The sequence below is a fragment of the Rattus rattus genome, chromosome 5 (genome assembly GCF_011064425.1).
Source record: "Rattus rattus isolate New Zealand chromosome 5, Rrattus_CSIRO_v1, whole genome shotgun sequence".
NCBI classification, from domain to species: domain Eukaryota; kingdom Metazoa; phylum Chordata; class Mammalia; order Rodentia; family Muridae; genus Rattus; species Rattus rattus.
The window spans coordinates 119,003,284-119,019,703 of NC_046158.1; the positions used below are offsets into that span (position 1 = coordinate 119,003,284).

A 16,420-nucleotide genomic window follows, 5' to 3' on the forward strand; every position below is an offset into this window, starting at 1 on the left:
CCCTCAGACTCAAGCCCACCAAGCTGAGAGTCACCCAGCGCCCCGCTGACGTCCGACCGCTTTCGCAGCGCACACCGTGTCCCTTGCTGCCTCCCACGCGACACCTGCGCACTTAAGTAGACGCGCGCGAACTGAATCCAACTCACCCACTTTTCCGACGCTCCAGGGCGCTGGAGGCGCACGGTCTGCGGCACCCGGTGATCAGCCAGCCCAGAGCCCCGCAGCTAGTGTCAAGACCCTTCCGGACCGACAGACACCGTGTCACCACCACCACCACCCCTAAACTCGCTGCTGAAGGTCAGGGCGCGCAGTGGCGTCGCAGACACCTGGTTTGTCTGGCCCCTCCGTTCTCCACTCCATCAACTCCAGCTCTACTTTGCCCATAAACTTTTCTCAGGTGGCCTAGGCGACCCCCACGCGCCCAGGGCCCCAAGCACTAGTGATAGCAGAGGGTTAGTCCCTTTGCCACAGCGACCTCGGCAGCGCGCTCTTAGCACAGCGGAGAAGGCGGACGCAGGCGCCGGCGGGGCGCTCCCAGTTATCCTCAAACGGTGACAACCTTGGTGACCCGGAGCCAGCCCATCCGGGGACTGGGCGAGCGGGGCAACGAGGCTGGAGATCCCAAGGAGCTTGGAGTGAAGAAGGTGGTGGCTCCGAGGGTGAGTGGTTCGGGGCAGCGGGGGCGGGGGAGCCGAGTGTGGAGGTAACTCCGGGCGGCCTCTGAAGCCCTCCTCCTCCTTCTCCTCCTCCGCCTCTTCCCCGCGCTCCTCTGGCGGCAGCTCCCGCTCCAGCTGCGGCACCGCGGCCACATCTGGGGAGCCCATGTGCGCTCGGGGGCTCGGCTGCGCCCGCCCCGCCGCCGCCCCCGCAGCTCCCTGCACGAAGGGTGGACCCTGGCCGGGCCTGGGTCGCGGACCGCCCCGGGTCCCCATCGCCGCCGCCGGACAGCGCCTGGGATTGCTCGGCCACCGGCTTGGACGTCCCCGGCCCCGCGGTGGCTCCGCTGTGGTGTGGCGGCGGCGGTGGCGGCTGCTCCTGTTCCCCGGGCCCGGTGCGCTCGGCCGAGCCCAGAGCCAGCCCTGCCGGCCCGGGGAGCGGGGCCGAGGCGGGGGCCGAGGCGGGAGCCGCACACTCAAGCTCGGGGGCTCCGACTCCTCCTCCCCCGGCGCCGCCGCCGCCGCCGCCGCCGCCGCCACCGCCGCCCGCCCCGCGGGGTCCTAAAGCCGCGCGACTCAAAAGGATGGTGCGCCTGGCCGCGGAACTGCTCCTGCTGCTGGGGCTGCTGCTGCTCACTCTGCACATCACCGTTCTGCGCGGATCCGGAGCCGCCGACCGGCAGGACGCGGCCGCCGGCAACGTCAGCGGGTCCCAGCTGCAGGTGAGTGCGCCGCCGGAGGGGGCGTGCGCGGTTGCGCGAAGCTGGGTGGCAGGCAGGGTACAAGCTAGCTCCCTGGTACATGCCAGGAGGCGGGTCCTCTGGTCCACCAAAGAGCACTTTTGCCTTAGCAACCCAGCTTAGGCAGAAAAGACTGGACAAGGGGATGGGGACTGAGGGTGGGTGGGTGGAAGGGTTATGTGCAAAGGCCAGGCCTGTTGCAAAGTCTACCTAGAAAACACCTCAGATCTTTCACCGGTTTGACACCAGGAAGAGATTTTAGGCTTGGGAGACACAAACTAGCTAGATGGTGCTTTTGATTCTGGGTGCTGCCAGAGAGTTAGCAATTTGTCTAGAGGCAAGAGAAGACTGAGGGTGAGGCGACACAAAAGGGCCTTATAAGATAAATCTCCAAACTGTATTTAGGAGAAAGAATTCTGATGGGTGTGCAAGCAGGGTCAGAGGTCAAGACATAATTTCTGGAAACTAGCCAGACACCCCACCCTTGCCTGAGTGATTCCGTCACCTTCTATACCCCTTTGTACCAAGCAAAGGGCCATAGTCAAGGCACCTGTAGGGATTTGGTGTGAAGTTACTTGGGACTTTGAAACTTGTAGCACAGACTTCTTCCCAGGGACCATCTGCTTCGAAGGTTCTTTTAGTAATAGAATTCTGTATTGGCTCCAAAACAGGGAGACTTGAGGCCAGGGGACATATATTGGGTCTTGAGATGACAGATGAATTTTGTTGAATAAAGGTTGCCCACATGGGCTTTTCTATTATGGCTTTGGAAAACCCGTCTCATGGTTTTAGAGATAAAGCAGTTTTAGAGATAAACCGGAACTAGTAGAAGTGACCCGGGATGTTTCTCAGGACGCAGCCAGGATTCTCCACTCTCTAAAGAAATCAAGCCAGGCCTACTAAAACTCTTCACTATGCAAGGTTGAGATTTTTACATCTTTATGCCATTAAAATATAATAACCTGTTATTGAAAAGAGCATGTATCTAAACAAGTCTACATCAGGTATTCACCATGCTACTGTTTTAAGAGTGTTACGATCTAACTCATTTAATCTCATCCCAACCCTCATTACAGGATTGTTAATCTCTCTGCCCTACAGATGGTGAAACTGAGGCACAGAGTAATTAAACTTGTTAGAATTCACACATTCCCACCTGTTGGTTAATTATATCAAGCTTGCTGTCTGCCAGACTAAAGGAAGGTGACCCTTACAAATGCAAACCAGGCCTGCAAAAAATGCGTACCTTAAAAGTTCCCAAACCCTTCTAAAAACACTCTGATTTTGTAAGAGCCTCTCACATTACCCTTTGGGTAACCCTGTACAGCAACAGATATTTCCCCATGCCAAACACTGAAGAAATCATTCTTAATATCACCAAGACTTCTGGAAATTGTATTTTATATGTGATGCTTTCTTTCCTCGTGGACTCATGAAAAGCTGTAAAAATGATGTTCTATGGAAAAGTAAATTTGGCAGATTTCTTTATGAGGTGCTTGCTATCATTAGAATAATCTCCGGTTGGCCTTTTCCACCCCAACAGTACTTTAATGAGAGACGCAGCTGTTGGAACTGGATGGAATTCTCGGAGGGTTTTTGCTGAAGAACAGCACCCCCCCCCAAAACAACAGAAGAAGTGGGGGATTTGGAAACAGTTCTGCTCCTAGGAATATCTGGGGTCCTAAGTAGCTGCTAATCCAGTAGCTTCAGTTTATCTTGTTACAGTGTTCAGTTATGGTGAGCTTCCAAAGCCTTCACTTAAGCAAGCCTACTGATGACTTTAACAGTTTAGTTTGTAATTTTATTCTTTTTGTAATTTCTTCTTATAAAAGTTTTATATTCTTCCTGACCAAAGTTATTTCTTAGGCTCAAGGCAGTATAATTCAAGTGGACAGAGCCAGTTAAAAGCTGCAAAAGACATTTATCTGCTGTCTGCCAGATACAAAAGAATGCATTTGCTAGCAGCAGGTGTACTGGAAGACAAAGCTGTGACCACAGAATTCCTTCTGTTTGCTGGACATGTTGAGCCCAATTAAATCCCATCTAAATGGTTTGATTCTGTAATGTCTATATTACCAAAGTCCTTCTTAGTTATCAGACACTCGGAGGATTCCTGTACATAATAAAGCAGGTACTGCTGAGTTTGCCTCAGCTGCCCTATTTAGACTTATTTAAAACAGAGGCACACCTTTATTTAAGATTTAGTGACTTGGATGGATCAAGGACAACATCCAACGAAAGTACTCAAAATAGCAACGAAAAGAGCTAAAGATTTATTGAGTGCCTTTTGTAGGACAAGCATTGCTTCTACCACTGTACACATACTGACTTCTCTAAGCTCAAAAAGAAAAGAGCCCCAGGAATTAGGTACTGTCATCACCCCACTTTCAAGTGGAGAAACTGAGGTTAGATAGCTCACTCTATAGGTGGAGAGCTAGAAGCTCCTTAATTTGTTTTTCTTATTTTATAGTATAATATATATCTCATTTATATCTTGTGTATTATATTTCAAATGATAGATCCATATTCCAAGTTGTCGGTAAACTCAGAACACTGGCTACAAAACAGGGGCAACTTTTAAATGCTGCATTTTCAGATACACATCTGTCTTCTCGCTATGCCAACTACCAATGCATACATATGTACATAGACATCTGCACTTATATCTATACAAAAACATATTTAGAATCCTTAATAAGATTTCCTTGGTAGTTCCAGGGTGTTCTAGGAAATTGTTTTTTGTTTTGTTTTGTTTTCCTTTGTGAATTCCATTGCTGCAGGTATGCTGCATTGAGGTGACAATAACGGGTTTTGAGTACATATTCTTTCTGTTGGCTTGTGGGTCATAAAAGATTTTTGATTGTAAGAAATTTGATTGTCAGCACTAGCTGTACAAAAATTCATGGAACTGTCAAGTGTGTTGACTTCTGAGTGACTCATTTTTCTGGCAAGACTTTATCTTGAGTTGGGAGATACTCTGGTTAGTTTTTTCATATGTCTTTAATTAAATGATAATGAGAAAACAATTATATATGATATAAAAGCAGCCTAAAAGACAGGACATTTAAAAATATAGGCTCCATAGTCGGTAACAATTATAATCAAAACAATGCTATCTCTTCTTTTAAACAGAACTCTTGTGTATCATCTAATAAATCTCACTCAAATCTAGAATTGTGATTTTTTTTTAAATAGTAAACCCCGACCTCATTAAAGCAGTGAGATTTAAGCAAGTTTAATGAGATGCCAAATTGGTTATTTTTACAATAGCATGAAAGGGAGCCGAACTCTGAGCTTCAATGAAAAGATTCCGCTCTTGATCTGTCATCTTTACAATTCGCCGGTCGCCCTCAGTAAAACAGTGTAGCTTCATGTACTCCCTACTTCTTCTGAGCCATAGAGCACTAGAAGAACAACCACCCTTGAGGGAAGTCCCTCACAGTGACTCCCAATGATTGGCAGTCATCTCCTTATCCTTGGTGCATTCACATTGAGACCTTAGCGAATGCTCGGAGCTCTAGGTAGCAGTGAACCCTTGCAAACACTGTTTCTTCTCTACTTACACACCTGTGGCAGAGAAAGAACAAAAACTTTCAGCAAGATAGAACTGTTATAATGATATGCTGCCAGATATTTCATCCCTTTAGTTAGGAGAGCATGCCATTTCAAGCTTTAAAATTAGATTTTTTTTTATATTTTCCATTTAGTATTTTTAGACTTTGTGTGATTGCTGGCAACTAAAACCAAAGAAGTGAAGCCAGAGACTGGTTGTCCACTCCACTGATGGGATATGGAGAACGGGAGAGATTGAAGTAACTTGCTCAAAATTACACAGCTGGGGTAGAGGAAGGTCAGGTTGAGGACTTGGACCCAGACAGGCTGGCTATAGGGTCCAAGTTTTCGTTCCCATCTGTCAACAAGATTCCTCCAACTTTGACTCAAGTTAATAGGCAGCTGTCTCTTGTTTCCCAGCTTGCATGCCCACTTTCCAGTCAGACAATTGCTCTTATCACTGGAACCCTTTGTAAGTGATGGATAATTGTCCCACTCCCCTACTGCAGCATAACAAACCACTCTACAATTTAGTGGCTTGAATGCAGCCACAGTTTTATTTGCTTATGAGTTTGTAGGGCAGCATCAAGCTCTGGGCTCAGCTGGGCAGTTCTCCTGTTCACCTCTCCTTAAATTATTCATGCATGTAAGCCCTCTGTTGGTGTAATGGGGGTGAGGTAGTGCGATGACCTCATTTATAAGTCTGATGGTTGTTGGAGGTTGTCGCCCACCTGTTCTCTCTCCACACCCTCTCACCTTCATTTCCACATGGAGGGCTCAGAGCAGCAAGCAAATGAAAGCAGATGTGAGACCCTCTTAACAAATGTTCATGTCTTGAGATCAACTCTGACTCTCAGGGACAGGAAAGAGATTCTGGTTCTAGTGGGAAGGAACCTCCAAGTTATGCTACAGAGGCCTCTGTGAGTCTGAAGGAATTCTTGGGAAATACAATATTGATCTTTTATTCCATGTCCTTTGTAATTGTCTGGGCCAACTTGCTTTGTTTATGCTACTTTTGGCCATGGAGTAGCTGGCTTTCTTAAATCTATTCAATTCCCAAACTTTTCCCTAATGGATTTGTGTTAAACATTATAAAAATCTTTAAAATACATTTTGTCCAAATGGTTTTGTAGTTACACTGTTTTAGAAAAGCATTCAGCTTTGAAGTTATTTCTGGGTTTTAAATATATAACTATTTATTTTTGCCTGAGGGAATAACGAACTGTCAAAGTTGCTAAATGTTTCTACATCGTCATGTACTAAACTTCACATGTCTAAGTCTGCTTCTTCACATCTATTCTATTCACATAGAAATATGACTGTGTTTTGTATAATATACTCATGCCATGTACTTTAATAGAGTGAATATCCTGCTTTAATGTTGGTGTGTGTTTCTGTGTGTGTGTGTGTGTGTGTGAGAGAGAGAGAGAGAGAGAGAGAGAGAGAGAGAGGGAGGGAGGTGGGGAAAGGAGAGAGGGGAGGGAGAGAGAAGGAAAAGGGAGAGGAGGGAGGGAGGAGAGGGAGAGGGAGGAGAGGGAGAGGGAGAGGAGAGGAGAGGAGGGAGAGGGAGAGGGAGAGGATACTAGCAGGTAAAGGCTCTTGCCACCAAGCCTGAGGATCTCTGAGGACAGGACGTGAGTTTACCTCAGGAATTCACATTTTGGAAGCAGAGAACCAGCTCCCAATAAGTTGTCCTTTGACCTCCTCAAGCACACTGTGGTATGCGAGTACACACACACTACATACATACACACACACACACACACACACAAACACACACATACACATACACACACACACATAATCAATCAATCAATCAATTAATCGATGTTTAAAACAATCCTTGGAAATTTATACTAAATATATTTCAGTGAACTTCAGAGTTGTTTTCTTTAAATTACTAAGATTTTAATGAGAATTTTATTTTAATGTCTTATGACTTCAATGCTCCTAACTATGACAAAAAGTAGAAGTGTCATTTCTTGAAAAAGCTTTATGTTTGTTCTTCAAATTTGACTTTTAAATTAAAACTGATTTTTTTCACACAATGTCTTCTGATCATAGCCTCCTCTCCCTCATCTTCTCCCACATCCTCCTCACCTCCACACTCATCCAACTCCATGACTTTTCTCTCTCTTTTTCAAAAACAAGCAGGAAAAAAAATCTTTTTTTCTCATTCTTGTTTTATAGATTTTCTTGATTCGAATGCTTCGGAGAATAGCACATTAGTTTTTGTAATGTTCATCAATTTTTTTCTGGAATTAGAAAAGCTACAAAGCTTTTAAAAAGCTACACTTAGCAACTCCCAAGTTCAGATGTTTGCTTGGCCTGAGTGTGTGTGGAAGCTGCCATTCCACTTCGGTAATGGGATCCTTTTATACACTCATGCCAAGGCTTCGATTTTCTCTCATATATATACTAGCTCTTTAAAATTGAATGTCATTTAAAATGATGTTAGAATACTCCTAACATCTTCTTCATCTTGCTATCTTCTTCATTAGAATCTCTGATTCATATTCTGGGGATTCCACTGTCAGTGGCCTATTCAAATTCTGCATTTCTTTAGCAGGTTGTTCTGAGAAGATCATACATTCTCAAATGAAATTTAATTTTGACAGTATAAGGTTTATGCATAAATATCTACAACTTTTCCATGTTTGTAGTACATATTTACATATATAATATATAAATGTCTTATATAATAAAACCTATAGGGCTAAGGTTGTTAATTTAAAATATATGCCCTCCATATCTTCATTTATCTGATGATTCCAAAAGCAAAATCACTATGATCTTACCCTGCTATGGTGCCCTTTTCTTGTAACCCGAATTCTGTTCAATTTTAAATGTATATTTCTATAATTCATAGTGTTAGGACATAAATGTCTTTGGAGTGTTGCAGTTTTATTGAAATGAAATTTCTCATTAATCTTTTCTATTGTATGTGTATTAAAACTGTCTTGATTTTAATGTTGTTACTCTGATTCCATTTGGGGGTTTGGAGGCTTGTTGGAAGGTATAATTTTCAACCTTCTGTCCCAAGCTTTCTCGGCTTTTAAAAATTTTGAATTTCTAATATCAGTGAGCTATGCCTCAATTTTCTTTATCTATGAAATCAATGGACTACTTGTTTTCTTCTCACCCACCATCAGCTTGGCTGTATGACTCCAGCAAGAGCTAACCCCTCCTGACTATTACCTAATGTCATTGTGAGGACTCAAAATGTTTTACTGTAAATTGGAGCTTAACCTTGTATTTAAGTTTATTTATTTTGTTTGCTTTTCCTCAAAATATGGAAGCTATGTGTCCCATTTCTATTATTTTAAAAATCTTACAAACATATTTTTGCTTCACACACTTCTATCAACACTGAAAATCAGTCTGCGTCTGTAACCTACATTCTCCTGGGAAACAGGATCTTTTTCTGTCTTTTTTGTAGGTGTCTCTAGAGTTTTTAAATTATATTTCTAAATGTTTAGTGTTGGAATTTTCTTTTGTTTTCTTTTGCCTTTTTATTATACCTGGCGAACACTTGTTACTAGTTTTATTATGTTCTTAAGATTTATTTTGCTTTAAATATGAGATGTCTTAACTTCTTAAAATCTGCAGGGTCTTAAGTTTTCTAAAAAACCATTCTTTTATGGGCTTAGCCCTGAAATATCTCACTTTTGACTGGTTGTCATTGTATTATACCCTAAGCCTGTGCCCACTCCCAGGTCAATTTTCTATTTCCTATGACATCTCAATATCATCTATAGCTCACACAGATGCTTCTTTGGACACATTTAACTAAAATGGTATAATTTTATGTCGTTTGTTTTTAGACAAACTTACTTATGCAAACTCCTCATCATTTCCTGCAAGCCATGTTCTAATGAGTATCTAGAACTTTGAGATTGAAGGATGTCCTGAAAATTGTCGGAAGATTATATCTGGGGTATCAAACCTCCAAGTGAACCCCAAAACATCTTCTTTATGTCATTCAGATATTTTCAACCCTTATTTTTTCAGAACACTCTTATTTTGATATGCCTGGGCTATAACTTTATTTCATGTTCATTTTGTATCTCCCTGGCGTTCATAGGCAGATACCTGCTCTCTTTCCAAGACACTCCTCTCTGCACTCCCATTTCCATCATCTGCTTCTGTAGCGTGTTTAATCTGGGTTTGTTTTACAATATGTTAGTGGTTGGTGGGGGCTTTATTTTCCCTCTTACCTCCTATGAGAATTCTCCTTTTCAACCAACCCTTGATTCAGCATTTTATAGCAGGGACTGGTGGTAATGAAGCTCTTCTTCAGTGACAATGAAGAATGTTTCTCTCTCTGTATTAGTCAGGATTCTCCAGAGAAATGAAATATACGTTTCATTCTATCAGTCTTGTTATATATCATTTGAGGTAGGATTCATTACATTATATAATATATAGTGTATAATATAAAATATATTATATATAATTGTATATATTCATATATAATAATATATAATTTTACACACACATATATACATATATATAAAACAAACTCTACCACAAACTAAAAAATCCCTCAGAGCTGTGCTCAACAGCTTGGGATTTTAGTTAATTCCAGATGTAGTCAAGTTAACAACCCAAAAAACCCACCACACTACCCATGCTCCTGTCCCCCTAAACAGATTTTTTTTTTAGCAGCTAGGACAGTAGCGTATGGACAATCTTGTATGAAATGCATAAGTTCAAAGAAATGACAAAGAAGTTTCTTGCCTCTCTTAAAACTTTATGTGTGAAGTTCAAGTAGCTGTGAACATGAAATGCGTGACATGCTCATCTGGGATAGAAACACGACTCAGCAGTTCAGACCACTGGCTGCTCCTGCAGAGGACCAAGGTTTGCTTCCGAGCACCCACATGGCAGCTCACAGACATTTGTAACTCCGGTTCCAAAGGATCTGAAAGACTCTGTAGCCCCCATAGGCACCAGACCACACATATGATACACATGCAAGCAAACCATTCAGGTGCATAAAAGAAAAAAGAGAGAAAGAGAAACAATGTACTGTCTTCTATGCCTGTCAGTCAAGAAGCAAGATCAAATACTATGGCAATGAAGCCAACATGTCAATATCCAGCTTTCCTCTCACTGCTGAGCATTCCTGTCCCTGCTAGCCTAGCTCCTTTCCTAGTAATATGTTCTTATGACCCTTCCCTTCCTTTTCTGCTCTTCTCTTCTAGGAATTCCTGGAGTCATGTTTGGGATGTAGCTCAGCTTTGCTTTTGGAAGAACCAAACTATACTATATACCTAAACATTAGCCATTGGGGTGACTTCCTGTCTAGATAGCATCAGAGTAGACCACCACTAGAAAGACAGAGCACAGAGCTTCCGTGAGACACCTCTGTTTGTTGTCAGTAACAAAAATAAGGTTTGTAAGCTCTGAAAGGGCTGTGTTATGGACAACAAGAGTAGATCATGTCCCACACCTTCCAACAGTTAGGAAAATTCATGAATATAAAAGGTCAGAATTATGTAAAAACTACAAGTTCCTGATGCTTAGGGATATTGCTGGCCTATTTTCCCTTGAGAAATTAGCCCCTATGGACATCCACTATTTTAAATGAGAGAATGGATGACTATGAGAACACACCAGAGTTCTCTGTGGCTGTCATCTAATGCATGAGAAGGCAGGGCAAGGTATCTTGATAAATAGCATCAACTCCCCAAGCATAGAACAGCAGATGTCACTGGAAAGTTATTTCTGTAAACTTAGCAGAAGTGAAAACAGTAGGTTAACAACCCCTTCTTCCTGTAGGCATTGACCTTTGCCCGTCTTAGTAAAGCAAATCATCTTGCATTAAGTGTTGTCTGTCGCTAACATCCCACTGGGAGAGAATAGCCTTGCTATACTTCCTGGAAGACAACTGAAGCAGGGCCCATGAAACTGAACTTATGACTTGGTGTTTCAGTTCCCGAGCTGCTGAACTTACAATCTGGAGCAATCCTATTTCCAGGTATTCAACAGCAGTGGCCTGGAAAACAGAATATAAACACAGAGGACAACAGGCCAGTCATTTCCTGTTGAACACTATATATCTATTTATAAACAACAAGGTAGATTGTACATGAAGAATGCAGGGTTCTGGAAATAATGCCATACTCTCCCCAAGCATTAACTTACTTCTATAGCATTCAAACAACATACTCATGTCAATGAGAATTAATTCATACACACACACACACACACACACACACACACACACACACACACACACACACAGAGGCCACACTTGAGACATAACTGGTAAGTGATGAAATATATGTGTGTGTACATGTGTGTGTGTCTGTGTATATTCAATATGACTATTTTGACAATATAGACACCTGTGATGACATCACCATCATGAAGGTGATAAACCTCCAAACATTTCTTTGTGCCCCTTAGTGATTTCTTGCTATCTCTAGGCAGCCACGGACCTGCCTACTGTCACCATAGATTCATCTGGTATTTCCTGGGATTTTCATAAGTACATTCATACACATTACATGGCTTCTTTACTCACAGAATAAATTTGACAATTATCCTTGTTTTGTTCATAAGAAATTTGTTCCTTTTATTGTCAATTAGTATTCTATTGTATGGCTCTGTGTACAGTATGCTAATCCATTGGCCCACTGAAAAGCATTTAAGTTGTTTCCTATTTGGGAACTATTAAAATGGAAATGTAGTGAGCATTTGTGCAAACATATGCTTTCATTTCTGTTGGGTATATATTTAGGAGTAAAAATGGTTGGGTCATATGGATGTTGCATGTTTAACTTATTAAGAAATCATGGCAATATTTTTAATGCACTTGCATAATGTTCTTAGGATCCACCAGCAGCCCTGTGAAACCTTTGAAGAACCTCACAGAATCTGAAGGTTGCATTTTAGAAGGATGTTTTCCCCAGTTGAGATATTGGTGTTTGACCTCCAGTGAATTGTGAGAATCTGGAGGAGAGGAAAAAGCTCCTGCATCCTTGAAAAATGTTTTCCTTTCCTTTCTGGACAACACAGCACAAGATCCCATATGGTTCCCTTATCCAGGTGTCATATTGACAGTGGTGTGGTGGTGACAGTGGAGTAAGGAGGCAGAATGAGCAGTGGGTGCTGGACCAGAAACCAGGTTAGAAATGTGGCCATGCTTCCAGTATGCTGCTGCTGCTGCCCACGTGCCATCCTCACCCTCCTCCCTGCTTCCTGACAGCGAATTAAGAAAACCAGGGGAAGCCTTTCTGTCTCAACTGAGTTGTGCCTTAAAGTCCAGTATGGGTTGTAAGCTCAGAATGAACTGCTAGATTGGGTTCTATGAAACTTTAAATTCCAAGAAAGGCAGACAACCCCAGAAGACAGACTGAGGAAATATTAACACAGGCTTACCTGGCCAAGATAGATGCTAGAGCACGTAGACTGTGTCAGACTCTCAAAGGATTTTCAATGAGGGCATGGATTTCTCTTATACACAGACAATGAACCGTCTACTGCCCAAGTGTTCACCAAATGCAGGTTATGACCCAGGAGCCCACAGGAGAAGCCCAGGGTGACTCTGCAGCAATAGTACCCAGAGCTGCTATGGACCAGTAGCACTAGCACCTCCTGTGTCCCCCCCCCCAAAAGCACTGAATCAGAACCTGCATTTCATCAAGGTCCCCAGCTCAAACACAGGCAGATCACAATTCAAGAAGCAGTAGTCCAGAGGCATGCTTCTGAACACCCTAAAAACATAGGTTCTATATTATTCAGCTACTCCACCCCTAAAAATGTTACACATCCAATTGCACACTCAACTCAGCAGTCTACAACAATTAGCTTGTATCTGCACCTTGACTGACTACTGTGTCAGCAAGAGTTCAGACCCGGGCAAGAGCCCCAGCAAGTCAGGGCTTTTGTTCCATGAGCAATTTTCCACTTCTCAGGCCCTGCAGGCTTCCTGCTAAACCTTTTATCTCCTGGTGATAAAAATTTACAGAAAGCCAAAAAGTAGGCATGTATGTGTGCTACACAAGTTAGCCTTCTGCTCAAGTTATGCCTGTTAATATCCCATCAACTAAATCAAGTCACAGTCTCCCACAGAGTGGCCAAGGAGTGGCTGATGGCCGCTCTGTTTCTTATTTAAGGGTATGCCCTAAGCAAAAACATTTGCATCCATTCAGTATAACTAAACAAAAATAGCCACATCACTGGCAAGTTATAATGTTGTAATGCCTTTCACACCACGTAGTAAAGTTTTAGCACATAGGTGTTCTTAGTACTGAGAATTCTGTGACCAAGGACAAATCACATCATGTCTCTAGACTTCATTTCCTCATCTAGAAACAAGCATTCTGGTGGGGAGGTAGAGTTCTATTAATCCATGGACTTTACTTTAAAAACCAATGGTGGCAATACTGGTGATACAGGGGCTAACACTGAGTGTTTGTACTGTAGCAAGCCTTGCTTGAGGGACTTGAGTGTTTATTCCTCAATTCCTTAATGTCCCAGTGAAAATTGTCTCCACTTTGCAGTTGAAGAAACCTGAGAATGGCCATGTTATGACTTCAAGATTTAGCAGTATGTTCTTGTGAGCACTTCCTGTGGAGGAAAATACTTTGCAGAAGTGATAGGGTCCAGACTGTTCCATGCAGCTGCCGGCTATCCAAAGGCTCACCGTAAACCTCATGTTTATGCTTCTGTTGTCTCCTGTGGGATAATAAAGGAAGAAACAAGGAAGCTTGCCTTTCTGCCATGTGGAAACAAGGAATATAATTTCCAATGGTCCCAGCCACCTTCCAAGGCTGTAAAACAAAGCTACTCTGTGTAGCTTTGGGTGAGTGAGAGGGAAGAAAAGGATAAGGCCCTAAGGGTCCTTTTCCTGAGAAGTTAGACATAGCATAGACTGAAGTGGGACTTGGATAGAAATTCCTCTCACAGGCTGTTCTGTCAGCAGAGGATTCAACCCCAGCCACTGTCATTTCTAAGTCAAGGTATATGTGTCCATCCCTTCCCATTTTCCTTCATAATAGTTGTCCTTTTTGTACTTAAACATAATGTACTACATGATAGGAATGGAACTGTGCCCACAAATATGTCATTCATCGCTCACAGAGCTTTAGCAATTTAAGCCCGAAACCACTTTCCCTGAGGGAGTAGTACCCTTTCCTTCCTTCCCTTCCTTTCCAACATAACAAGAGAAACAGGACATGTCAGGGGACAGGCATTCCATGAGCTCTGTGAGTTTGCATTCTACTTCTTAGTTACTGCTACTGCTCAGAAGGGTTTCTTCTTGTGATGAGTCAGGTCCCCTTTTTCCTTGATATGCCACAAGGTCATCCTCCCATGGCCTTTTCAGGAACAGGTGATCAGAAGTGAAAAATATCTTCTCTGTCCAATGGTGTCATATTCGCTTTTATAGTTCTGGCCTTATCTAAGACTTCTAATCAGCTTGTAGGCCACTTTGATCCTTTTCTGCTATATTTTCTCTGTCTCTGACTTCCCTGTACTCCCAAAGAACTTCTACCTTTATTTTGTTTTGTTTTCTTCTCAATAGACTGAGTCCTCTCATTTATTGAGCACAACCATTTGAATTCCATCACACATTAGCACTTCTTTCTTTGTATGACTCAACTAGGAACTTGGAACCAGTCTCGCTCAAGTTTCCTACACAATGTACTCATTTGATGGTCATCACAGAATTGAGCACTGACTAAAGTACAGTGAAACCATGACTTCTATTTTGTACTGCTAGATGTTAAGCCCAAGGCTATGCACATACGAGCAAACACTCTACCATAGAATGGCATTCCCTTCGCTCCCTACCCCCAAGAAAAACATGCATTCTAAAGGATGTATGACCACCGAAAACATAAAATCACTACGCTATCACACAGAATGATAAAGTGAAAAAATAAGTCTTTATAGGTACTAGTGTTGATAGTAACGTTGAGCAACCCAGTGGTCTAGTGTAAGTGTAGACTGGTACAAACATTGTGGGAAATAGTTTTTCCAAAGTAACTAACTGAAATGAAATCTAAATATACTGCTGTCGCATCAATTTCAACCTGGTGAAGTATCCACAGTCAGTGTACTTAAAGACTGGAGAAAGAATAGTCATAATGTTACTAAACTCATCCCAAGTTTGTGCCAAGCCGGATGTCATGAATAGTAGGATGGAGAAGAAGGCAATCGAGTACATGCTTAGAATGGACAAATAAGAGCTACACCCAGCGTGTACAATTCATGGGAATGATGCTGTGGTAAAGAAGCCAGTCCCAAAGCACTATCAGCTATAAGTCCTGTCTATATCAAGATCAGAACCATGGCAAATGAGTTTAGGAAGGTGGAAGGGAAGATACAGGTGGAGAGAGGACAAAGGATACCGTTGTCAAGAAAGTGCCTAGAAGGACTGGCTGCCGAGTGTACTCTCTCTGTTGATCTTCGTGCTGCCGGTTTGCACAGGTGGCCTCTGTTCATGGGTTTTACTGAACATTACTGAAATTATATATGTCCAGTATCTTGTGAATATCATACTCAACTAAAAATATAGACAAGAAAACATCAAGCATGGCAAACAGTGTGAAGACTGGCCCGGTCTCTGAACTCCCTGTTGCAGGCTGCCCTGGAAGCGTGGTCTCCACATTTTATTGGACAGAGTAGACTAGTTTGTGTGTTATGGGGGTGCTCCTCAGGCTTCTAAGCCCAGTGCTATTGTGAGGACATCAAAGACCAACTGCTGACTAAGATACTGTTCTTATGAAAAGAGTGACCAGCAAATTTACTGCTTAACTTCATTCTCTTTAAATGAAGGTAGCCCCGTGGTCCTCTTTGAAAGCTCAGTTGTGGACATAGATCTTCTTTATAGGACGTCGTGTACAATAAAGAGAAGCAATAACTTCAGATAATAAAAAAAAAATACCTTTGAGAATGCTGTGAGATAGACATTCCGTTTAATAAACATCACTGTGGTTACATACTCCCAAACTGCCTGAAGTTTGGCCAGTGGCTCAAGAGTCTTCCATCCGACACAGGGGTTCTTTTGGACTGATTGTCTTATTGTATTTATGCCCCAATTTTTTCCCTTGGCTCTGTAAGACCTTGGGAATAAAACAGGCTTATCTACTGCAGAGGAATACCATATAGAAACTGGGCAAAATGGCAAATTTCTATCCTGTTTCATATTAGCTTATTAGGAGCTGCCCTTTAGTAGAGTAAACACTTCTTAAGGGTTGAGGCCAAACAAATTTCCTGGTTCCGTTATATGACATCCCCTGATAGCCATCTAGACATCACTCCTCATAACCCTGGAGTGAAAAACTCTTGGTGTTGGTTATTATTTTCAGATACTGGGACAGAATTAGAAAAAAAAATGAACTGTTCTCTACCTACTAAAAAGTAGAGATGGTTACTAATTATCTGTGAAAGAAATAGAAAAACTTCTTATAAAGGATATACTTAGCGTGTCATGAAGTATGAGCCAGGTGGCGTAGA

The 16,420-nt window shown here is 42.5% G+C and overlaps 1 protein-coding gene across 1 annotated transcript in view; it reads left to right on the plus strand.

Moving 5' to 3' along the window:
* Window positions 1-1,203: 1,203 nt before the first annotated feature.
* Window positions 1,204-16,420, plus strand: part of Ism1 (isthmin 1) — a 77,981-nt gene continuing 62,764 nt past the window's right edge. The window contains exon 1 of the mRNA XM_032904301.1: window positions 1,204-1,378. Coding sequence (XP_032760192.1) covers window positions 1,241-1,378 — 138 coding nt within the window. The 5' untranslated portion in view covers window positions 1,204-1,240. The remainder of the gene's footprint in view (window positions 1,379-16,420) is intronic.